The sequence below is a fragment of the Macaca mulatta genome, chromosome 11 (assembly GCF_049350105.2).
Source record: "Macaca mulatta isolate MMU2019108-1 chromosome 11, T2T-MMU8v2.0, whole genome shotgun sequence".
NCBI lineage: Eukaryota > Metazoa > Chordata > Mammalia > Primates > Cercopithecidae > Macaca > Macaca mulatta.
The window spans coordinates 58,481,839-58,506,642 of NC_133416.1; the positions used below are offsets into that span (position 1 = coordinate 58,481,839).

At 44.7% G+C, this 24,804-nt stretch overlaps 1 protein-coding gene across 16 annotated transcripts in view; it reads right to left on the reverse strand.

The window, feature by feature from the left end:
* Positions 1 to 3,056: 3,056 nt before the first annotated feature.
* Positions 3,057 to 24,804, reverse strand: part of BIN2 (bridging integrator 2) — a 41,954-nt gene continuing 20,206 nt past the window's right edge. For 2 of the 16 annotated variants that reach the window (XM_015151742.3, XM_077954312.1), the window contains exons 5-13: positions 24,567 to 24,662; positions 22,184 to 22,291; positions 21,780 to 21,865; positions 19,391 to 19,466; positions 18,141 to 18,223; positions 14,686 to 15,436; positions 11,439 to 11,519; positions 8,363 to 8,434; positions 3,057 to 3,545 (exon numbers count right to left, since the gene is read on the reverse strand). In XM_015151742.3, coding sequence (XP_015007228.3) covers positions 3,516 to 3,545; positions 8,363 to 8,434; positions 11,439 to 11,519; positions 14,686 to 15,436; positions 18,141 to 18,223; positions 19,391 to 19,466; positions 21,780 to 21,865; positions 22,184 to 22,291; positions 24,567 to 24,662 — 1,383 coding nt within the window. In that variant the 3' untranslated portion in view covers positions 3,057 to 3,515. Of the gene's footprint in view, positions 3,546 to 8,362; positions 8,435 to 11,228; positions 11,363 to 11,438; positions 11,590 to 14,665; positions 15,437 to 16,307; positions 16,311 to 18,140; positions 18,224 to 19,390; positions 19,467 to 21,779; positions 21,866 to 22,183; positions 22,292 to 24,566; positions 24,663 to 24,804 lie in introns of all 16 variants that reach the window. The other 14 variants (XM_015151743.3, XM_077954313.1, XR_013401101.1 and 11 more) reach the window with 13 other exon arrangements.

A 24,804-nucleotide genomic window follows, 5' to 3' on the forward strand; every position in this document is an offset into this window, starting at 1 on the left:
TAATAGTGCCAGTCACAGTTCGCCATTTCCCTGGCCATAGGATGGACATATCATGCAAACTGGGCCAGTTGAGTTTTCTCTAAGGAATGTAGATCTGGAGAAAACACAGTGGCAGAAGGTAGCAGCTGCTGGAGGGGCTATCCACATATTCTTGCTGCAGACATCTGGGGGCTGGCTCTTGTCCTTCTTGCAGCCTAGTTCTTCTTTTGGCTCTGTGAGCTGTCTAATATCAACACATCCTTTTTTATTTTTTTTTTTTTTGAGACAGGGTCTCACTCTGTTGCTCAGGCTAGAGTGCAGTGGCACAATCTCAGCTCACTGCAACCTCTGGCTCCCACAAGCAATTCTCAGTGCCTCAGCCTCCAGATTAGCTGTGACTACAGGCTCGCAACACCATGCCCAGCTAATTTTTGTTATTTTTTGGTAGAGACGGAGTTTCATCGTGTTGCCCAGGCTGGTGTCAAACTCCTGGGCTTTGCCATGAGATCAGAAGCGATCTGCCCATGTCAGTCTCCCAAAGTGCTAGGATTACAGGCATGAGCCACCGTTCCCAGCCCCAACATATCCATTTTTTTTCAGTCTCGCTCTGTTGCCCAGGCTGGACTGCAGTGGTGCAACCATGGCTCACTGCAACCTCTGCCTTCCAGGCTCAAGCGATCCTCCCATCTCAGCCTCCCAAGTAGCTGGGACCACAGGTACATGCCACCAGGTGTGGCTAATTTTTTGTAGAGATGGGGTCTCACTATGTTACCCAGGCTGGACTTGAACTCCTGAACTCAAGCAATCCTCCGGCCTCTGTTTCCCAAAGTGCTGGGATTACAGGTGTGAACCACCACGCTCAGCCCCAATATATCCTTTATTACTTAATTTTGTCAGTTTGTTGCTTGCAACCAGAGAACCCATATAAATGTACTTCTTTCTGTGGTCACTGTTAGAGGGAAAGACACCACCAAGTTCTAGTCTCTCAAGCCTAACTTAGAATAATTCCTGGCCAGGTGTGATGGCTCGCACCTGTAATCCTAGCACTTTGGGAGGCCGTGGCGGGTGGATCACCTGAGGTCAGGAGTTCGAGACCAGCCTGGTCAACATGGTGAAACCCTGTCTCTACTAAAAATACAAACAGTTACCCGGGCGTGGTGGTGGGCACCTGTAATCCCAGCTACTTGGATGCTTGGGCAGGGAATCACTTGAACCAGGGAGGCGGAGGTGGCAGTGAGCCAAGACTGCGCCATTGTACTCCAGCCTGGGCAGCAAAGCAAGACTCCATCTCAAACAAAACAAAACGAAACAAAACAAAAACACGTCAGTTTTCATCATGTGTCCCTTTCTGGCCCATCACTAAATCTTGCCCATTCTGCTCCCTGCTCAATAGTCTATCTCATTAAAGATCTTATTTTTACCCCCCTCATCATTATTTCCCTCGTTCCTAGTACTAGTACTCAGTGCTTGGTAGACAGTTGATGCTCAGTAAATGCTTGCAGAATGACTGAACTAATGGTGATATCATCACTTTAAAAACAAGAGCAAGGATGGAAGGGTTTTGGCATTTATGTGGCATTTATCAAGGTGGCAGGACTTCAGAGCTATTTTGAAAATGTTTTCACAAATATTTTCATATAAAGTAATGATAGGACTTGAATCCAAGACTTCCTTTTTTAATTTTTTTTTTTTTTTTTGAGACAGTGTCTTGCTTTGCCACCCAGGCTGTGCAATCTTGGCTCACTGCAACCCCTGCCTCCTGGGTTCAAGCAATAATCCTGCCTCAGCTTCCTGAATAGCTGGGACTACAGGTGCGTGCCACCACGCCCAGCTAATTTTTGTATTTTTAGTAGAGATGGGGATTCACCATGTTGGCCAGGTTGGTCTTGAACTCTTGACCTCGTGATCCACTTGCCTCACCCTCCCAAAGTAGCTGGGATTATAGGTGTGAGCCACCGTGCCCGGCCATTTTTTTTTTTTTTTTTTTTTTAAGACAGGGTCTCCCTCTGTCACTCAGGTTGGCATGCAGTTGTGTGATCGTTGCTCCTTGCAGACTCAACCTCCCAGGCTGGAGTGACCCTCCCTCCTCAGCCTCCTAAGTGGCTGGGAGTATAGGTGCGCTCTACCGTGCCTGGCCTAGTTTTTAAATTTTTTGTAGAGATGGGAGTCTATGTTGCCCAGGCTGGTGTCAAACTCCTGGGCTCAAGTTATCCTCCCGCCTCAGCCTCCCAAAGTGCTGGGATTAAAGGTGTGAGCCACTATACCCAGCCCTTTAAAATTTTTTTTAAAAATAAGAGATGGAGGTCTTACCATCTTGCCCAGGTTAGTCTCCAACTCCTGGGCTCAAGCAGTCTTCCCCCGTTGGCCTCCCAAAGGAATCCAGGACTTCTGACTCCAAATTTCATGCCATTTCCAGGATATGATTTTTTTTTTTTTTTTTTTTTTTGAGACAGAGTTTCATTCTTGTTGCCCAGGCTGGAGTGCAATGGCATGATCTTGGCTCACTGTAACCTCCGCCTCCTGGGTTCAAATGATTCTCCCACCTCAGCCTTCCAAGTTGCTGCGGTTATAGGCATGCACCACCACACCCAGCTAATTTTGTATTTTTTAGTAGAGACAGGGTTTCTCCATGTTGGTCAGGCTGGTCTGGACTCCCGACCTCAGGAGATCCACCCGCCTCTGCCTCCCAAAGTACTGGGATTACAGGCATGAGCCACGGCACTCAGCGGATATGATTGTTATTATTATACTTTGTATCCTTTCAGTTTCATATCTTCCTCTCTTGCGCTCAGACCCTTACTCATATCAAGTACTAAACTGTAAACACTAGATCTAGCTCTAAAATGTTATTACCCCTTTCCAAGTGTATCTGCTTATCAACCAAAGTGGGAAGTACATGCTGGATTAAGGAGAAGAGTCTGTGGCCCTTGGTATCATAAAAGAATTACAGTCAGGAGTTAGGGTGAGCTGGGTGACTAAAGCTTTCTGAACGTGGGGCAGAATCAATAACTGTACCTAAGTGGAAAACGGTGTGCTGGGCTGGAACAATGCCCTGTGTCAAATAAACAATCCACAGATAGTCAGAATCAGACTTTATTTAACAATCTGAAAATGTGATCTTCTGGCTTTAAGTCTTGCAAAATGGGTCATAAGTCAAAGACAGATTTGTTCACTATCCTGAGTATGTGTGGTTATGTCTCTGTGTAGACAAGTGTCTGTGTCTATAGATACTTTTGGTTTTTATAGTGATTAAAGCTCCACTTTAGTTAATGTATAAAGTCTTATTCTAATAATGCTAAAACCAGAATTAAATATTTTCTGAATCTAATGTTCTCTTCTCCCCAGCCTGCCTCCCTCCATCCCTCCCACAAGGCTGCTCCTCCACCTTGATTAATGCCAGGTCTTTAGATAGCACCAGCATTCCCACTGAGAACCCAGGAACGGATACTGGCTCTTATATCCCTCTGACCTATACCCTCTGGTTGAAGAGCTTCTCTGGGGAGGCGTGGGGCAGGGGGAGTCTTGGCAGTTTCTCTTCAGAGTTGTGGATTTTCACTTGTAGACACCTGGAAAGTAAACATGATTGTGTTAGGTGTTGACCTGCCTTCCCACCAACCACTTATGGAGGGGTTAAACTCAATCTGCTTCTACTGAATTATACTTCATGTAATGCCACTGGTCTCTCTTGAGGGAGGCAATGTGAAACTGGTTGTTGGGATTATTGCAAGGACTTGTTGCAGATATTGTTCATTACATCATTCACAATCTCTTTAAGATGTTTCACAGGAGAATTTCCTTTTTTTTTTTTTTTTTTTTGAGACTGAGTCTGGCTCTGTCGCCCAGGCTGGAGTGCAGTGGCCGGATCTCAGCTCACTGCAAGCTCCACCTCCCGGGTTTACGCCATTCTCCTGCCTCAGCCTCCCGAGTAGCTGGGACCACAGGCGCCCGCCACTTCGCCCGGCTAGTTTTTTTGTATTTTTTAGTAGAGACGGGGTTTCACCGTGTTAGCCAGGATGGTCTCGATCTCCTGACCTCGTGATCCGCCCGTCTCGGCCTCCCAAAGTGCTGGGATTACAGGCTTGAGCCACCGCGCCTGGCAAGAATTTCCTTTTTTTTTCTTTTCGACACATAGTCTTGCTCTGTCTCCCAGGCTGGAGTGTAGTGGCACAATCACAGTAACTGTATGTAGCCTTGAACTCCAGGGCTCAAGTGATCTCACCTCAGCCTCTGAGTAGCTAGGACTGCAGGCGCACACAACCATGCCTGGCTAATTTTTTAAAAAAAATTTTGGGCCGGGCACAGTGGCTCACGCCTGTAATCCCAGCACTTTGGGAGGCTGAGGTGGGTGGATCACGAGGTCAGGAGATCGAGAGCATCCTGGCTAACATGGTGAAACCTCATCTCTACTAAAAATACAAAAAATTAGCTGGGCGTGGTGGCGTGCGCCTGTAGTCCCAGCTACTCGGGAGGCTGAGGCAGGAGAATGGCGTGAACCCGGGAGGCGGAGCTTGCAGTGAACCGAGATTGCACGACTACACTCCAGCCTAGGCAACAGAGTGAGACTCTATCCCCCCCAAAATAAATAAATAAATAAATAAATAAAAATTTTGTTGTCTAGAATGGTCTTGAACTCCTGGGCTCAAGTGATCCTCCCACTTCAGTCTCCCAAAGTGTTGGGATTACAGGTGTGAGCCACGGCACCCAGCCTCTTTTTCATCTTAGTAGGAGTTGTTCTCTTAAGGAATGAGCATCATGAATTGGGTTAACTGATCAGGTTTTTCTCTTCTTGGATTTTAGAAAGTCTGGAACTAATTTCATGGTCATCCTTAGTAAGCTTATTTTATAGAATGCATTTTTTATACTTGCCTAATTCATGGCTCCATTTTATATCACTATCCTGTCTCATATAATTCTGAGTTTTTCTGCTATATGTTGTGTATATGTGTGTATGTTAATATAATAAACATATATATATGCAGTTCACGTGCCACATAATGACGTTTTGATCAACAATGGACTCTATATACAAAGGTGGTCCCATAACATTATAATGGAGCTGAAAAATTTCTATTGCCTAGTGACGTGGCTGCTATTGCTAACATTGTAGCCTTCATAACATTACAGCACAACACATTACTCACATATTTGTGATGATGCTGGTATAAACAAACTTACAGTGCTGCCAGTTGTAAAAAGTACAGCACATGCAATTATGTACAGTACATAATACTTGATAACAATAAACAACTATATTACTTGATTTTTTTTTTTTTTTTTTTTGAGATGGAGTCTTGCTCTGTCACCCAGGCTGGAGTGCAGTGGCGCGGTCTCGGCTCACTGAAAGCTCCACCTACTGGATTCACACATTCTCCTGCCTCAGCCTCCCGAGTAGCTGGGACTACAGGCGCCTGCCACCGTGCCTGGCTAATTTTTTGTATTTTTAGTAGAGACGGGGTTTCACCGTGTTAGCCACCGTGTTAGGTTAGTTAGATAACCCCGAGTTATCTAACTCGGGGGTTCACCGAGTTAGATCTCCTGACCTCGTGATCCACCTGCCTTGGCCTCCCAAAGTGCTGGGATTACAGGCGTGAGCCACCGTGTCCAGTCACTTGATGTATTTAATATACTATGCTTTTAAAAATAATTTTCTATATATATTATTTTTGAAACAGAGTCTCACTCCATCACCCAGGCTGGAGTGCAGTGGCACAATCCTGGCTCACTGCAGCCTCCATGTCCTGGGTTCAAGTGATTCTCATGTTCTCATGCCACAGCCTTCCAAGTAGATGGGATTACGGGTGCATGCCACCATGCCCGGCTAATTTTTGTATTTTTAGTAGAGATGGAGTTTCACCATGTTGGCCAGGCTGGTCTTGAACTCCTGGCCTCAGGTGATCTGCCTGCCTCAGCCTCCCAAAGTGCTGGGATTACTGGCATGAACCACCACGCCAGGCCTACAATACTTTTTATTATTATTTTAGTGTGTATTCCTACTTATTAAAAAAAAAGTTCTGCTTATTGGCCAGGTGTGGTGACTCACGCCTGTAATCCCAGCATCCCAGCACTTTGGGCGGCTGACGCGGAAGGATCATGAGGTCAGGTGTTCAAGACCAGCCTGACCACCACGGTGAAACCCCGTCTCTACTAAAAATACAAAAATTAGCCAGACGTGGTGGCGCCACCGGCTGTAATCCCAGCTACCCAGGAGGCTGAGGTAGGAGAATCGCTTGAACCCAGGAGGCGGAGGTTGCAGTGAGCTGAGATTGTGCCACTGTACACTGTACTCCAGCCTGGGCGACGGAGAGAGACTCCATCTCAAAAAACAACAACAACAACAAAGTTCTGCCTATTAAAAAAAAACATTAACTGTAAAACAGCCTCAAGTAGATCCTTCAGGAGGAGGCGTTGTTATTATAGGAGATGACAGGTCCATTTGTGGTAGTGCCTCGAAGACCCTTCTAGTGGGACAAGATGTAAAGGTAGAAGACAGTGATATGGGTGATCCTGACCCTAGGCCAATTAGTATGTTTGTGTGTTTTTATTTATTTGTTTATAGATGGTGTCTCGCTATGTTGCCCAGGTTGTATTTGAACTCGTGGGCTCAAGTGATCCTCCTGCCTCAGCCTCCTACATAGCTGGAACTACTATAGGTACATGCCACCACACCCAGCTCTGTCTTAGTTTTTAACAAAAAAGTTTTAAAAAGAAACAGAAAAAATATGGAAAAAAAAGCTTATAGAATAAGGACATAAAGAAAATTTTTTTTTTTTTTTTTTTTTTTTTTTGAGATGGAGTCTCGCTCTGCCGCCCAGGCTGGAGTGCAGTGGCCGGATCTCAGCTCACTGCAAGCTCCGCCTCCCGGGTTCACGCCATTCTCCTGCCTCAGCCTCCCGAGTAGTTGGGACTACAGGCGCCCGCCACCGCGCCCGGCTAGTTTTTTGTATTTTTTAGTAGAGACGGGGTTTCACCGTGTTAGCCAGGATGGTCTCGATCTCCTGACCTCGTGATCCGCTCGTCTCAGCCTCCCAAAGTGCTGGGATTACAGGCTTGAGCCACCGCGCCCGGCCTAGAAAATTTTTTTTTTTATTTTTTTGAGACGGAGTCTCGCTCTGTCGCCCAGGCTGGAGTGCAGTGGCCGGATCTCAGCTCACTGCAAGCTCCGCCTCCCAAGTTTACGCCATTCTCCTGCCTCAGCCTCCCGAGTAGCTGGGACTACAGGCGCCTGCCACCTCGCCCGGCTAGTTTTTTTGTATTTTTTAGTAGAGACGGGTTTCACTATGTTAGCCAGGATGGTCTCGATCTCCTGATCTTGTGATCCGCCTGTCTCGGCCTCCCAAAGTGCTGGGATTATAGGCTTGAGCCACCGTGCCCGGCCATAAAGAAAATATTTTTTGGCCAGGTGTGGTGGCTCACACCTGTAACCCCAGCACTTTGGGAGGCCAAGGCGGGCGGATCACCTGTGGTTGGGAGTTCAAGACCAGCCTGACCAACATAGAGAAACCCTGTCTCTACTAAAAATACAAAATTAGCTGGGTGTGGTGGCGCATGCCTGTAATCCCAGCTACTCAGGAGGCTGAGACAGGAGAATCGCTTGAACCTGGGAGGCCAAGGTTGTGGTGAGCTGAGATCATGCCATTGCACTCTAACCTGGGCAACAAGAGTGAAACTCCATCTCAAAAAAAAAAGAAAAATATTTTTAATGGTGTAGCTTAAGTGTATAGTGTTTATAGTCTACAGTAGTGTACAGTAATGTCCTAGGCCTTCACATTCACTCACCACTCACTGATTCACCCAGAGCAGCTTCTACTCCTGCAAGCTTCACTCATGATAGTGCCCTATACAAGTGTATCACTTTTTATCTTTTATAGGTATTTTTACTCTACTTTTCTATGTTTAGATACACAAATATTAACCACTGTGTCACAACTGCCTACAGAATTCAGTAAAGTAACATGCTGTATAGGTTTGCAGCCCAGAAGCAATAGGCTATACCATACAGCCACACATAATGACAAAATCGCCGAATAATGCATTTCTCAGGGCCTATCCCTGTTGTTGAGCAACACATTACTGTATAATATGACCTTTTTGTATTTTTAAAAAATATCTTAACCTCTTTAATTCCTTTTTGAAATAACTTGAGATTTAATTAAATAAATACCTAGAAGATAGGGCCAGTTTAAGGTCAAGTACAGGGAAATGGGCACAGAGACACCATGAAGTCCCAGTTCATTCTTGCTTCTTCTGGTTCCCACCTGCTTGACTGCCCTAAGGGTATGGTTCCCTGCTGGATTCCCCTTGTAGCCTATAGTGAAGATTCCAGCCTGTTCCCAAACCCCTGTCAACCTAATGCCCAATCTATTCTCTGTATATCTGGTCTTACCTCTTCTTGAGGTTCAGGTGCTGTGAGGTTGTTGTTTTCTGGTACCGCGGAGACTTGAAGCTGGTCTTGGCCCTACAAAGAGAAGAGTTCTGTCAGTAAGAGGTGGCTCAACCTTTCCAGCCTCTCAGCGTAGAAGTGTCTTCTGTGCCTTATACTTTACAAGGGTCTCAGTATTTGTACTATTACAAAGGGCAAAATACAATGTTGTTTCACCAGAGCCTGAAGGCATCGGGAAAGGCTTTCATCCATCCTCTTTTACAGATGAAGAAACAAGAAACTAAGATTCAAAGGGTAAAAAGACTTGCTGGGACAGGAAACCAGGTCTTTGGATTCCAGAGCTGTTTCCACGATCAAACACCATGTAATCTGTGTGACATGGTGTGGATGTGTATCTATAAGGGAGTGCGAGGTCTTAAAATGACTACCTGCCATTTTTAGATGAACCCTCCTCAAGAACATATTGCAACTCTCACACTTAAGTGATCCTAATCTATGACACGCAGTTAGGAGAAGCAAGTGGTAAAATGATTTCTTTGGGAAAAATTTTAGGTTCTGAGATGGGAACCCAATGTGTAGGAAGCCCGGTCTAGGCCATGTGCAGGGGTGCTGTAGTCCCAGCTCATTGAGAGGCTGAGGCAGGAGGATCACTTTGGGCCAGGAGTATCAAGGTTGTAGTGCCCTATGATTGCACCTGTGAATACCAACAGCACTCCAGCCTCGGCAACATAGTGAGATCATCTCTAAAAATATAAATTTTAAAAAAAGAAAGAAAGCCCTGACTAGAAACTGCTATGCTAGGGGAAGACCCTGTGAGGTTTAAAACAAGTTTTTAAAAAATGAAATTTAATTTACAAACTATAAAATCCATATTTTAAAAACAGAACCAATTTCTTTTTCATTTTTTTCTTTTTCTTTTTTTGGGAAGGAGTCTGGCTCTTTCACCTAGGCTGGAGTGCAATGATGTGATCTCAGTTCACTGCAACCTCTGCCTCCCAGGTTCAAGTGATTCTCCTGCCTCAGTCTCCCAAGTAGCTGAGATTACAGGCTCCCACCACCATGCCTGACTTTTAGTAGAGATGAGGTTTCACTCTGTTGGCCAGGCTGGTCTCAACCTCCCGACCTCAAGTGATCCACCCCCTCAGCCTCCCAAAGTGTTGGGATTACAGGCGTGAGCCATGGCACCTGGCCAACAGAACCAATTTCTAGCAATGTGATAGTCACTTGAAATTCCATGATTTCTCCTTCAAGGACATTTTCTTTCTTCTTACTCCCTCCTCCCTTTCCAGGTCATGAATTAGCTCAAAGGTGATGTTACATCACCTCCCAGAAAGTTAACAAAACGTTCCATCTCTCTGAGATGATTCAAATGGTAAGCAAGAACAGATTTTTTCCCAGTAATTTTTTTTCAAAAATGGCTATGTTTTTTCCCAGTTATATTTATATTTACCCATTTTTACATGTGACATGTCCATAATTCTGCCTGAGAGAAAATATGATTTATAATGCATCTGCAAGGGAAGTGAGCATACATAGGCTTCAGAGGATTGATGACACGAATAGGCTAGGATCTAAGATGCTCTAGTTGCTTAATTCTATAGCAAAAATATTTCTCCTTAGCTGATGAACAAAGCAGTCCCACCAGAGAGGCTAAGAGTAAGGAAGTATTATAAATCTCAGATATAAGGAGGAAGACACAGGGGAAAGGAAAGTATATCCTGTACCTCTTTTTCAGGGATGACAGTGTTACTAGCCTGTTTGTTAAAATGGTCAGAAAGAGTCTTGGCTCCTATAAACTCTTCCCTTCAAAAAGATTACTCAAAGAATGCAAGCTTGTTTTGTCATTCCCCAGAGGCAAACAAAAGGTCACTCTATTACTGTCTCCATCTAAAATCATATAATACATTATAAAACCAAACTGAAATCAATCCAACCACTGAGTTGTTCTTTTCAGTGCAGAAAAATGAGAAGTAGCTATACTTACCTACTCAAAACTCTGCATTTATCCTGCGCTTATTCACTATCCACATGTCCTGCCTATCTCTCTCCATCGGCACAGTTGCCTCAGACTAGAACCCGACCAAGGAAAAGTTATTTTTATTATTAATTTAAAAAATATTTTTTTGAGATGGGGTCTCACTCAGTTGCCCAGGCTGTAGTGCAGTGGCGTGATCACGGCTCACTGTACCCTTGACCTCCCTGGGCTCAGGTGATCCCACCTCAGCTTCCCAAGCAGCTGAGGCCATAGGCATGTGACACTATGCCTGGCTAATTTTTGTATTTTTTGTAGAGATGGGTTTTTCCTATGTTGCCCAGGCTGATCTTAAACTCCTGGGGTCAAGTGATCCACCTGCCTCAGCCCCCCACAAAGTGCTAGGATTACAGCCACTTTGGGAGGTTGAGGCACTGCACCCAGATCTTTTCATTAAAATTTTTTTAAAGAGATGAGATCTCACTGTGTTGCCGAAGCTGGAGTGCAGTGGCTGTTCACAGGTGTGATCATAGCATACTACAGTGTTGAACACCTGGGCTCAAGTGATCCTCCCGCCTCAGTCTCCTGAGTAGCTGGGATTACAGCTTTGCACTACTGAGCCTGACTTAAGGAGAAGTTTTTTTTTTTTTTTTTTTTTGAGACAGAGTTTGCTCTTGTTGCCCAGGCTGGAGTCCAATGGCGAGATCTTGGCTCACTGCAACCTCTGTCTCCTGAGTTCAAGCAATTCTCTTGCCTCAGCCTCCTCAGTAGCTGGGATTTCAGGCGCATGCCACCATGCATGGCTAATTTTTGTATTTTCAGTAGAGACGGCATTTCACCATGTTGACCAGACTGGTCTCGAACTCTTGAACTCCTGACCTCAGCTGATCCACCCACCTTGGCCTCCCAAAGTGCTGAGATTACAGGCGTGAGCCACTGCGCTCGGCCTAGGAAAAGTTTTATATCTTGCTCTGTTAGGGCCCTCAGTGCTTCATGTGAATCAGGACTGAGGGCCTCTGAAAGATATACTTCTGGAAAAAGAAAAATAAATTTTAATATGTAAAAACAATAGGGCATAATCATGTAGATGACTTAGGCTTTTAGTACCTCTGAGGAGTCAACTGAGATAAGCTTATCATCCTCTTCCTTGTCTTCCATCTTCTTTGCCTCTCCAGGCTCTGAAGCAATCTGTGAATCAAAGTGAACAGTGGAGGAGAAAGTCCCACACCTTCCCATCCTGGGGGCCATCCCTGTGCCCCTGGTCCATATTAGCTCCTCTCAGATAGCAGGAGGCTCCTGAGGTAGCCTCGGTCAGACACAGGCAGTAGTAGGGTGGGATGACCTGATGAGCGCCAGATATCTCACACACTTCTCCCAGATACACACACGGCTCATGTGCTAGCCTTCGGCATTGCTCACGTCACTGCTGACTGCTCTATAAACTTGCAACTCAGCTCCCACTCCCTGTGCCCTTCCCTACTTAATTTTTCTTTGTATCACTTATCATTACTAGATTGTAATTTTATTTATTCTTTTTTTTTTTTTTTTTTTTGAGATGGAGTCTCGCTCTGTCGCCCAGGCTGGAGTGCAGTGGCGCGATCTCGGCCCACTGCAAGCTCCGCCTCCTGGGTTCACGCCATTCTCCTTCCTCAGCCTCCCGAGTAGCCGGGATTGCAGGCACATGCCACAACGCCGAGCTAATTTTTTGTATTTTTAGTAGAGACGGGGTTTCACCATGTTGGCCAGGATCTCCTGGCCTCACGTGATCCGCCCACCTCAGCCTCCCAAAGTGCTGGGATTACAGGCATAAGCCACCGCGCCCGGCCCTTAGCTCTTAACATCAAGGAAAGAGAACTAATTCTTAAGGCGGCCCATCCCATTTTTTTTTTGGTCAGCCCCTTGTGTCTCCTTTGCCCTTCCACAATATTTTTTTTTCCATCCCATTTTAAAAATTGAGCTAAGTGTTGAAAGTTCCTCTTGTATTGATCCAAAATGTATCTTAAAAAAAAGTATACATAGTTTTTTATGCCTCTGCCCTCTGGAGTGTCACAGAACAAGTCAAATCCCTATATGATAGCCTTTCCATATAATGTGACTAGAATATGACTTGAGGCCCAGCACGGTGGCTCACACCTGTAAGCCCAGCACTTTGGGAGGCAGAGACGGGAGGATCACTGGAGCCTAGGAGTTTGAAACCAGCCTGGGCAACATGGTGAAACCCCATCTCTACCAAAAATACAAAAATGAGGCAGGCGTGGTGGTATGCGCCTGCAGTACCAGCTACTTGGGAGGCTAAGGAGGGAAGATCACTGGGGCCCAGAGAGGTCAAGGCTGCAGTGAGTTGTGATTGTGCCACTGCACTTCAGCCTAGGTGACAGAGTGAGACCCTGCCTCAAAAGAAAGAAAGAAAAAAAAAGAGTATGACTTGATTTACAGATCCTTCACAGAACTAGTTGCTCTTCAATGGGTTGGCATCTCTCAATTTTTTTTTTCAAAAGCCTTAAAAATTTTTTTTTGAGAAAGGGTCTCACTCTGGTGCTCAAGCTGGAGTGTAGTGGTGCTCACTGCAGCCTCAACCTCATAAGCTCAAGCAATCCTCCTGCCTCAGCCTCCCAAGTAGGGAGCAGCCTTTTTAAAAGACTGTCTTTTTTGCTTTACTTCCCTCTGTGAGTTCCTGCTTCTAGGTCTTCTCATCAGAGAAGACACACTCTGGAAATTTGCTGCCATTTTTTTCAGGGTCTATTTACCATAGTCACAGGTATAATGAAATGAAGTGAGACTCACCCTCCTGCCCCCACTAAAGAAGGTAAAGCTCAGGATTCCAACTATTGGTTCTTTATTGGTTTAAATTTATTATTTATTTTTTAATTTTTTAAATTTTGTGTTAATTTTTTTTTAACTTTTCCTTTTTCTTTTCTTTTCTTTGAGACACAGTCTTACTCTGTTGCCCAGGCTGTAATGCAGTGATATGACCTCGGCTTACTGCAACCTCTGCCTCCTGGGTTCGAGTGATTCTAGTGTTCTTGTGCCTCAGGTCTTCCAAGTAGCTGAGACTACAGACGCCACCATGCCTGGCTAAGTTTTGTATTTTTAATGGAGACAGGGTTTCACCATGTTGGCCAGGTTGGTCTTGAGCTCCTGGCCTCACGTGATCTGCCCGCCTCGGCCTCCCAAAGTGCTGGAATTACAGGTGTGAGCCACGACGCCCAGCTTCAACTATAGGTTCTTTATACTAGGAACTCCCAGAACTTGGAGGAAAAAAAATTAGTAAGAATCTGGTCATTAACACTACTAGAGATAAGCACCTTATAGAAGTCAATTACTGGCTGGGTGCAATGGCTCACGCCTATAATCCCAGCACTTTGGGAGGCCGACGCGGGTAGATCACGAGGTCAGGAGTTTGGGACCAGCCTGACCAACATGGAGAAACCAACCTGGCATGGTGGCTCACGCCTGTAATCCCAGCACTTTGGGAGGATGAGGAGGGTGGATCACGAGGTCAGGAGATCGAGACCATCCTGACTAACATGGTGAAACCCCATCTCTACTAAAAATACAAAAAATTAGCCAGGCGTGGTGGCGGGTGCCTGTAGTCCCAGCTACTTGGGAGGCTGAGGCAGGAGAATGGCGTGAACCTGGGAGGCAGAGCTTGCAGTAAGCAGAGATCGCGCCACTGCACTCCAGCCTGGGGAACAGAGTAAGACTCCGTCTCAAAAAACAAAACAAAACAAAACAAAACCAAAAAAAAACGTGGAGAAACCCCGTTGCTACTAAAAATACAAAAATAAGCTGGGTGTGGTGGTGTGCGCCTATAATCCCAGCTACTCTGGAGGCTGAGGCAGGAGAATCACTTGAACCCAGGAGGCGGAGGTTGCAGTGAGCCAAGATTGCGTCACTGCACTCCAGCCTGGGTGACAGAGCGAGACTCCATCTCAAAAAAAAAAAAAAAAAAAAAGCCAATTACCCTAAAAGTAGATTACTAAATTGCTATGAAGACATGAAACAATCCCCAGAATCCAAAAAGGTGTCCAAGAGTATTCTGACTATAGTAAAGATACCTACATGGAGGTTATAAAAGGATATAAAGACACTACCAGAGCTGGGTGCAGTGGCTCACATCTGTAATCTCAGCCAAGACAGGAGGATCACTTGAGACCAGTAATTCAAGACCAGCCTGGGCAACATAAGGAGACCCTATCTCTACCGGGGGAGGATCACTTGAGCTTGAGAGGTCGAGGCTGCAATGAGCTGTGATCACACCCCTACACTCCAGCCTGGGTGCCAGAGTGAGACCCTAACTTAAATAAATAAATAAATTAAATTAAATTAAATACCCAACCAGAACTACTCTTACCTGAGATGTCATTAAGGTGGGGGAAGTACAAAGTTCTTCGGGGTTCTGATTGTTCATGTTTTCATTTTCTTTGGCCTCAGGAGTTCTTACTGGCTTCTCTGGTGTTTCTGGATTAGGAGAGACCTCTAGGGAGGTCCTAGGACTTGGAGTCCCAGTCCCCAAGGAGGCCCTAGGGCTGGTGGGTGAACCCCCTCCAGAGGCTGGAGGGCTGGAGGGTATGTTCCCTGAGGAGGGCCTGGGGCTTGCAGTGGCTCTAGGTGGAGGAGGCCTACTAGGGGGTGCTGAGGTCCTCTGGAGAGAGGCTCTCTTCTTTGGTTGTTCGGATCCTTCACTTGCGGTGCGGGTGCGGAGGACTACTTCTGCGGCAGATGATGAAGGCTGCCCTGAAGGGCTCAGGGCTCCACCAGGTGATGGAGCTGGGGAGCTGGGGAGAACTTCCTCCTGGGACTTGACACTCTCAATGGTAAGAGAGGGCTGGGCCTGGGCGGGGCCATTGCAGGCTGGTAGAGGCTCTTCTTCCTCAGAGGAGCTTGCTTCAGATCCTTCCTTCTCTATTTCCTCATCTTCTAAGAGCTCCTTGATCTCAGAATTGTCGTCCCCCTGGGCTGCATCAGGTGCCAGATCTTCAGTTGCTGAGACAGATTCACTCTCACTCTTCAAGGAAAGTGTAGAGGGACTAGTAGGTGAGGTAAGAGGACTGGAGACCATAGTTGTTTGAACTGGGGGAGAAATGACTAAAGAGCGCCTGCTACTGATAAAAAAGGAAGGTGTTCAGATTCAGAATGGCTAAAAACCAGAAGCAATGTAAATATGCAAAAAAAAATTATGATGCATATAATAAACAGAATAAAGCAATTTAAATGTTAGAAAGTTTGCATAATTTACAATAACACTTACAGAGTGAAGTGAAAAAAGGCCAAAGTTTTATCTGTATTATGAACTCAATTATGTAAAACTATGTACAGAGAAAGAGACTGGAAAGAAACACTGCAAAATGTTAGCAAATATTTTCTCTGGGGCAAAGATTAATGGGTGATGTACAGTTGAACTACACAGATTTCATATTTGTGAATTACCTACTTATTTATTTGGAACCCCCAAATCAATACTTGTGGCCCTTTCCAGTCACTATTGGATATGCACAAGTAGAGAAGAATGAGTTGCCTGGCACATACTTTCCAGATGAAGTCTAACAAGACAACCATCTACCTTCTTGCTTCCGTTCTCAAACTGTAAACAAGTGTCCTTTCCACCATGTTTTCCTAACTTTGTGCTTTTTGTTGGTGATTTTGCTATTTAAAATGGCCCCCAAGCTGTAGTGCTAAGTGCAAAAATACTGTGATGTGCCTTCCAGAGAAAATACATGTATTAGATAAGCTTCATTCAGGCATGAGTTACAATACTGCTGGTTGTGAGTTCAATATTAATAAATTAATAATATAGATTAAATAAGGTGTCTTTAAACAGAAACTCACATAAAACAAGGTTATATGTTGGGTGGTTGATGAAAATTTTGTGATCAGGAGCTCACAGAAACCTGTGGTTTGATGTTCAGTGAGTGTGGCAACTTTATAGAACAAAACTACCCTGAACAAGAATCAACTATAACATTTATCAAGTACCTACTATGTGCTGGATGCCATGCTTATCCTTGAGCATCCAGGATTAGAATCTAGAATATATCAGCAAACAAAAACTTATATAGATCAATTTTTTTATAAAAGGTCAACAACCCAATTGAAAAATGGGAAAACGATATATAGGAAAGTCACAGAACAGGAATGTTAAATGGTCAGTAACACGAAAAGATACTCAAGGTAATTAGCAATTATGAAGCTATGACTTAAAACTGCAAAAAATATTCCGTTTCATACCCATGAGCTTGTAAGAATGAAGAAGTCTGACAATTTCACATGTAGTGAGAATGTGGACTCATGAGGGCTCTTACTCACTGCTGATGGGTAGTAAACTGGAATCATCACCTTGCAGGGCAATATGGCAATATCTCATAAGGGTCGAGAAGCCCCATGACATATCTTATGACTCAACAATCCTGCTCCAAGTATAGACCCTAAAGAAACTCTTGATAATATTCACAGGGACAAATGTAAAACTTGTTCATCACAACATTATTTATAATAGCAAAAACCTAGAAGACAACTCAAATGCCCCAAACTAGCAGGAGGATAAATAAATCATGAACTACGCATACAATAACAACTATAGAAAGGAAACAGCAGAGTTACTATAGCAACATGTAGCAATAATGAAAAATCTTACAAATAATACTAAGAGAACAAAAGAAGTTGCAGAACAATACATACAGTATAAGTCCATTTATATAAAGTTTAAAAACATGCAAAACAGCCAGGCATGGTGGCTCATGCCTGTAATCCCAGCACTCTGGGAGGCCAAGGCGGGTAGATCACGAGGTCAGAAGTTCAAGACCAGCCTGGCCAACATAGTGAAACCCTGTCTCTACTAAAAATATGAAAATTAGCTGGGTATGGTGGTGTGTGCCTGTAATCCCAGCTATTTGGAGGCTGAGGCAGGAGAATCGCTTGAACCCGGGAGGCGGAGGTTGCAGTGAGCCAAGATCGTGCCATTGCATTACAGCCTGGGCAAGACCCTGTCTCAAAAACAAAAAAACAAACAAACAAACAAACAAACAAAAAGCAAAACAATATTTTATGTATGCATGTATGTGTGAAACAATACAATGTGTGCATGCTACATTTAGTATTACATTTAGTATTTATTTCCATGCGTGTTATGTGTGAAACATACATGCCCACATAAAATAAAACAACACACATGGAAATGATAAATACTAAATGTAACATAGTGGTTACCTTTAGTGGGGTCAGAAAAAAAAGTGAGTAGGGAAGGAACAGCTATATTTACAACATATTTACATGGCTATTTGTTATATTACTCTTTATACATTTAGTTATGTCTGAAATATTTAATTTTTATTAATTTTTTTAGAGACAGGGTCTTGCTCTGTCACCCGGGCTGCAGTGCAGCAGCATGATCATAGCTCACTGCACCCTCAAACTCCTGCGCTCAAGTGATCCTCCTGCTTCAGCCTCCTGAGTAGCTAGGAGTACAGGTATGCACTACCGTGCCTGGCTAATCTTTATTTTCTTTTAATCTTTTTTTTTGTAGAGATGAGATTTCACTATGCTGCCCAGACTGGTCTCAAACTCCTGGTCTCAAGTGATTCTCCTGCCTCAGCCTCCCAAAATACTGGGATTATAGGCATGAGCCACCATGTCTGGCCCTGAAATATTTAGTAAAAAGCAAAATAAATTATATAGGAGCATAGTATAAACAACAAACATCATCATGCACATGCACATAGGGACAGGTCAGGATTCTGGACTGGAGATGAAGATTTTGAATACGTTCACACATGGGACAAATAAAGCAAAAGAGTCTTGGACGGTGCTCACCTTGACAGTCCCTTCACCACAAAGACTTTATTGGAATGTTGCTTCTCCAGTTTGCTCATCACCTCGTAGAGATTGTGGTTCAGCTACAGCCAGTAAGAAAGAAGGGGACGCTAGCCAACTGGGAACCCGAGAGTGGCATATCCCTTCTCCCCTCCCCTTCAGACAGCTTCCCAAAATAAAACCTCCCCCTTTCAACTCTGATCTGAATTCCTCTTCATCTGTCTAGCATTAGAGTCCAGGATCCTGTCCCACCACCCCCTCTTCCTTGTCTCTCTGTGTTCTAAGTTCTGCCTCTTCCATCAGGCTGGCAGCTGTCTCAAGGCAGGGTCCATAACTGATGTCTGATTTGAGGTTCCAGCTTCTCACAGGTGATCCAGGGAATGAAAACTCATTTTTAGGCCGGGCGCGGTGGCTCACGCCTATATTCCTAGCACTTTGGGAGGCCGAGGCAGGCGGATCACGAGGTCAGGAGATCGAGACCATCCTGGCTAACACAGTGAAACCCTGTCTCTACTAAAAATACAAAAAAATTAGCTGGGCGTGGTGGTGGGCACCTGTAGTCCCAGCTACTTGGGAAGCAGAGGCAGGAGAATGGCAAGAACCCGGGAAGCGGAGGTTGCAGTGAACCGAGATTGCGCCACTGCACTCCAGCCTGGGCACCAGAGCAAAACTCCATCTCAAAAAAAAAAAAAACAAACCTCATTTTTAATATTAACTAGGCAAATCACATGTTAGCCAAATAAACTACGGAGAGTGGTATGTGTAGCTGTGTGTGAATGTAACTAATGTTGTAGTAGCAAAGATCTTGGAATCCCAGGACTAGAAAAGACTTCATAAATTATGTTATATGGCTGCCTGTCACTGAGAGGATTAGTCTTATTTAAGACTAACCACCTGAGAAACTGACTTGTCCTTAAACACTGCACTCTCCAGTCCCCAGCAACAATAGATAGAGATTTCACAATGGGGTTCCCCATTTTAATTGTTCCTTCCATAGGCCTAACCTCCTTTATTCATGCTAAAGCTGAAATTTGGATGCATTTACTCAGTTGTTAAGGGAGATGAAGAGGGCCCTCTGATGTGTTTTAATACAGTTAAATATACAATCAAGTGCTCTTATTTCATCATGAGATAGAAGTCAAAATCTGTGGTGCCAATATGCATATTTAAAGAAATTATGTAAGTCAAGGCTACCTTCATATTTACTACAAAACACACCCACGAGCCTCACTTGGCCAGACGCTTCTCACCTTGCTCATTTCCCTGTAGAAGACATCCCTCAAGTTGGAAATGTTTTGGAAGATGGTCACATAGCAGCCAATACGACTATTAGGAAGCAAAATAACAAACACACGGGTAAGGCATGGGAAAGGAGTTCTTTGTTTGAAATACAAGGTATGACCTTAAGCGAAAACCAGCCACTGAGGCTCCTAAAAGAACGCATCCCACTGGGCATGGTGGCTCATGCCTGTAATCCCAGCACTTTGGGTGGCCTAGGCAGGCGTATCACAAAGTCAGGAGATCGAGACCATCCTGGCTAACATGCTAAAACCCCGCCTCTACTAAAAATACAAAAAAAAAAAAAAATTGGCCAGGTGTGGTGGCATGTGCCTGTAGTCCCAGCTACTTGGGAAGCTAAGGCAGGAGAATCGCTTGAACCTGGGAGGCAGAGGTTGCAGTGAGCCGAGATCCCGCCACTGCACTCCAGCCTGGGAAATAGAGTGAGACTCCATTTAAAAAAACAAAAAAGGCCACCCCACATCCCACACTCAGGATGTTCTGGGATCTGGATTCATCAGAGCTAGGCCAGGAACACACCTGATTCTTAGGAGCAGGAAGGCCAGGGGAGATAATATCAGTTCAGGTTGACATCAAAGTTTAACAGTTTCATGGAGTTATCTGATTTGGGCTCTTGAAGAGCTGAGCAGACATGAAAGGGGTTTGAATAATTTTTTAAAGGGCTATATAAATATAAGGCCACCTAATTATAATTATTACAGTAAGTATTCTTTCCCATTATGCAATACAGTTCAACTTCTATGCCTGTATGTACATTAATGGAATTCTCCTGTAAGTGAATCAAGGAAATATACTTTTAAAGAAACCATATTGGCCGGGCGCGGTGGCTCAAGCCTGTAATCCCAGCACTTTGGGAGGCCGAGACGGGTGGATCACGAGGTCAGGAGATCGAGACCATCCTGGCTGACACAGTGAAACCCCGTCTCTACTAAAAAATACAAAAAAACTAGCCGGGCGAGGTGGCGGGCGCCTGTAGTCCCAGCTACTCGGGAGGCTGAGGCAGGAGAATGGCGTGAACCCGGGAGGCGGAGCTTGCAGTGAGCCAAGATCACGCCACTGCACTCCAGCCTGGGCGGCAGAGCGAGACTCTGTCTCAAAAAAAAAAAAAAAAAAAAAAAGAAACCATATTAAATTTCATTTCTAGGCCAGGCACCATGGCTCATGCCTGTAATCCCAGCACTCTGGGAGGCTGAGGCAGGTAGATCACTTGAGGTCAGGAGTTTGAGACCAGCCTGTCCAACAGGGTGAAACCTGTCAAAAAATACAAAAATGGCCAGGCACGGTGGCTCACACCTGTAATTCCAGCACTTTGGGAGGCCGAGGTGGGCGGATCACAAGGTCAGGAGATTGAGACCATCCTGGCCAACATGGTGAAACCCCATCTCTACTAAAATACAAAAAATCAGCTGGACTTGGTGGCACGTGCCTGTAGTCCCAGCTACTCGGGAGGCTGAGGCAGGAGAATTGCCTGAACCTGGGAGGTGGAAGTTGCAGTGAGCCGAGATTGTGCCACTGCACTCCAGCCTGGCAACAGTGCGAGACTCTGTCTCAAAATAAAACAAACACAAAAATTAGTCAGGTGTGGTGGCACGTGCCTGTAGTCCCAGCTACTCAGGAAGCTGAGGTGGGAGAATTGTTTGAACCTGGGAGGCATAGGTTACAGTGAGCCATACTCCAGCCTGGGTGACAGAGTCAGACCCTGTCTCAAAATAAATAAATAAAATAAAATAAAAAATAAAATTTCAATTTTATTTTAATTAGGAGTCACATAATGTCTGAATACATGTATTCATTACAAAGGCTCCATCCTATGTACACCAATAAGTGACAATATAAAATATTCTGACCACAGTTCTATTATGCCTATCTTGTACAATAAAAAGAAAAAAGGATACAAATGGAGTTTCTGCTCAGATTTCTCTTTAAATGTGGAAAATTTGGCCGGGCATGGTGGCTCATGCCTGTAATCCGAGAACTTTGGGAGGCCAAGGCAGGGGGATCACTTGAAGTCAGGAGTTCGAGACCAGCCTGGGCAACATGGTGAAACTCCATCTCTACTAAAAATACAAAAAAAAAAAAAAATTCAGCCAGGCATGTTGGCACAAGCCTGTAATCCCAGGTACTTGTGTGGCTGAGGCACAAAAATCACTTGAACTAGGGAGGTGGAGGTTGCACTGAGCTGAGACTGAGTGTTACTGCACTCCAGCCTGTGTGACAGAGTGAGACCCTGTCTCAAAAAAAGGGGGGCAGTGTGGGAATTTAAATCTAAAACACTTTTATCTACCTACTCTCAAGGCACACAAGGTGCCTTTGCTTCACACAAGCAATTTCAGTCATTACCTATTATAAAGAATAGGCAGCTCCTCTAGTAGTTCTTGGTTCAGATCTTCAAACACAGTCTGGGCTTTGTTGAACTCTTCCTCTGCCTAGGTGGTAAAAGAGACAAGACAATCTCCCTCAATTCTGAACCCAGCACTACAGCATGCCCCCTTCATTCTCTGCATTTTTTTAGGCACTAGGCTTACTAGGAGCCATCCCTCTTCTTCCCCTGAGCATGCCCTCCCCAGCCTCAAGACTCTGACTATCCTTACAGCATCAGTGTCAGAAGAAACAGATTTCCTTCAGGACACTGGATGCTGAATTTATAATTTCCTATACCCACGTTGGCCCAGCCACCTCCCACCACCATGGGGAGAAGGAGAACAGGAAGAATTTACCAGTTTTTGTTGTTGTTTTTGCTTTACCTTGGCAGTCTTGGCCTCATCTTTCTTCTTGGCATTCTGCACTGCCTCCAGGTGATGTCGGGTACTGTCATAGTCCACGAGTTTCCGACCCCGCTTGGCAATTCTCTCCTGACCCAGCATAATGAGAAAGGGTGTGGATATCACTTTTTAGTGGCCAGGATGTAGGTAACAGAATACCAAACAGAGAGCAAGGTTCTTGGATCCTACTATCAAATTTCACTTTCGTTGTTTTTTGTTTTTGACTTTTTTGAGACAGGGTCTTGCTCTGTTGGCCAGGCTGGAGTGCAGTGATGCGATCTCAGCTCACTGCAACCTCTGCCTCCCAGATTCAAGCAATTTTTGTGCTTCGGCCTCCCAAGTAGCTGGAATTATAGGCGTGTGCACCAAGCCCGGCTAATTTTTGTATTTTTAGTAGAGATGGGATTTCGCCATGTTGGCCAGGCTGGTCTCGAACTCCTGGGCTCATGTGATATGCCCACCTCGGCCTCTCAAGGTGCTGGGATTACAGGTATGAGCCACTGCACCCGGCCCCAATTTCACTTTCTAATAGGGTTTGGTGCCCATGGGGTCTCCCTCAGTATCTGGGAAGAATGGGGGATTCTCAGAGGGAGATAGAGTCCTACAGAGCATGTGGAAATCTTTATTAATTATATATAGTATATATATATAATAAAATACATATATATATTTCCACCTCCACCTCCCCCTGTATTAAATTTTAATATTTCCTATGAACCCATTATAAACTGCTTCAGTCTCCAGGAGAAATGGCCTGGAGAATCACATGAAAGTGAAAGTCTGGATTTTTCGGAATGAGTCCCAAATCTGCCATTCATTAGCCTGTGGCCAGTGGCAAGGCACATCTCTTTTGGAGCCTCAGTAGCCCCATCTCCCCTTAAACGACTGCTATTTGAAAGATCGAATGCTGAATACAAAGTGCTCTGAAAGCTCTAAAACACAATAAAAGCTATAAATTACTATGACCACTGAAAGTCTACTCAGCCTTATCCAAACTATAAATTATACCAGTGAGAAGCAGACTATGTCATTGAACCGTTTCATTCTCTCAGTCACAGAATTTGAAAAGATCTTAGTGATTATCTGGTCCAACTTCCCATACAATACATGAGGCTTCTCTATAATATCCAAGATAAGAAGTAGTTTGACTGCTGTTTGCACAAAGAACAGACAACTCACTATCTTTGAATCTATTTCATTTCATTTTTGGAAAGCTTTAACTATTAGGAACTTAAATCAGCCTCCCTCTAACTTCTTCCTCTGAATCAGCACAGTGCCTCATAGAGTAGGTGTTTAACAAATACTAGAGCTGGGTGCAGTGGCTCACGCCTATAATCCCAGCATTCTGGGGGTCCGAGGTGGGCGGATCACCTGACGTCAGGAGTTTGAGACCAGCCTGGCCAACACAGAGAAACCCTATCTCTACTAAAAATACAAAAACTAGCGGGCATGGTGACGCATGCCTGTAATCCCAGCTACTTGGGACGCTGAGGCTGAAGAATCGCTAGAACCCAGGAGGTGGAGGTTGCAGTGAGCCAAGACCACGCCATTGCACTCCACCCTGGGCAGCAGAGCAAGACTCCATCTCAGAAAAAACAAAAACAAAAACAAAACTAGCTGAATGAATAGATGAATTCTAATTCTGCTTTCTGGAACAGTTTAGAATAGGTGGAATTCCTCTTTTACCTGACAGACTTTCAAGTATTTGAAGATAACTATTTGATTGCCCCATGTTTCCTCTTCTGTACAATAAACATCTTTAGTGCCATCAGCTGTTTCTCATAGCTAAAGGGGATGCCTCTAACTTGGATCTAATTCGAAATCAGCCCAAATATAGCTCACTGAAATCTAAGTTTATTTTATTTATTTACTTATTTTGAGACACCAGCCTCTGTCACCCAGGCTGGAGTGCAGTGGCATGATCTCGGCTCACTGCAACCTCTCTCTCCCTGGCTCAAGTGATCCTTCACCTCAGTCTCCTAGGGTGGCTGGGACTACAGACACACACCACCACACTGACAAATTTTTTGTATTTTTTGTAGAGATGGGGTTTTGCCATGTTGCCCAGGCTGGTCCTGAACTCCTGGGCTCAAGTGATTCTCCTGCCTCAGCCTCCCAAAGTAGTAGAACTACAGGTGTGAGCCACTGTACCCAGCCTTGAAATCTATGTTTAAACATAAACTTCACACTACTTCCGACCTTATATCCTAACCTCTTGTCTAACCCCCAACCTTAATCTTTCTCCTAACTTACCCAAACTTCATTCTTAATTGAGCTCTAATTCTACTTATAATGCTTAACCCAATATGTTCTCTAACCAGGATGGATCATCCACAAGCTAACCTTGATTCTGTACATCGAGTACCTTAATTTCGCTGAACTGGGCAACGTAGTTTTCCATGGTCCTCACAGCCTGGTCAGCCAGTTTCTCCTCATAGTCTTCCCAAAGGAGATCATTATTCTGTGGGATAGAGGCAGAGGCTGGTGAAGGCTCCACTTCCCAACAACAACTGCCTACCAGGGAAATACCCAAATTCTCCCTGCAAAAACCTTCTTTTTTGTAGCACTGTATTTAGAATACCACGTTGGATTCCGGAGAATAC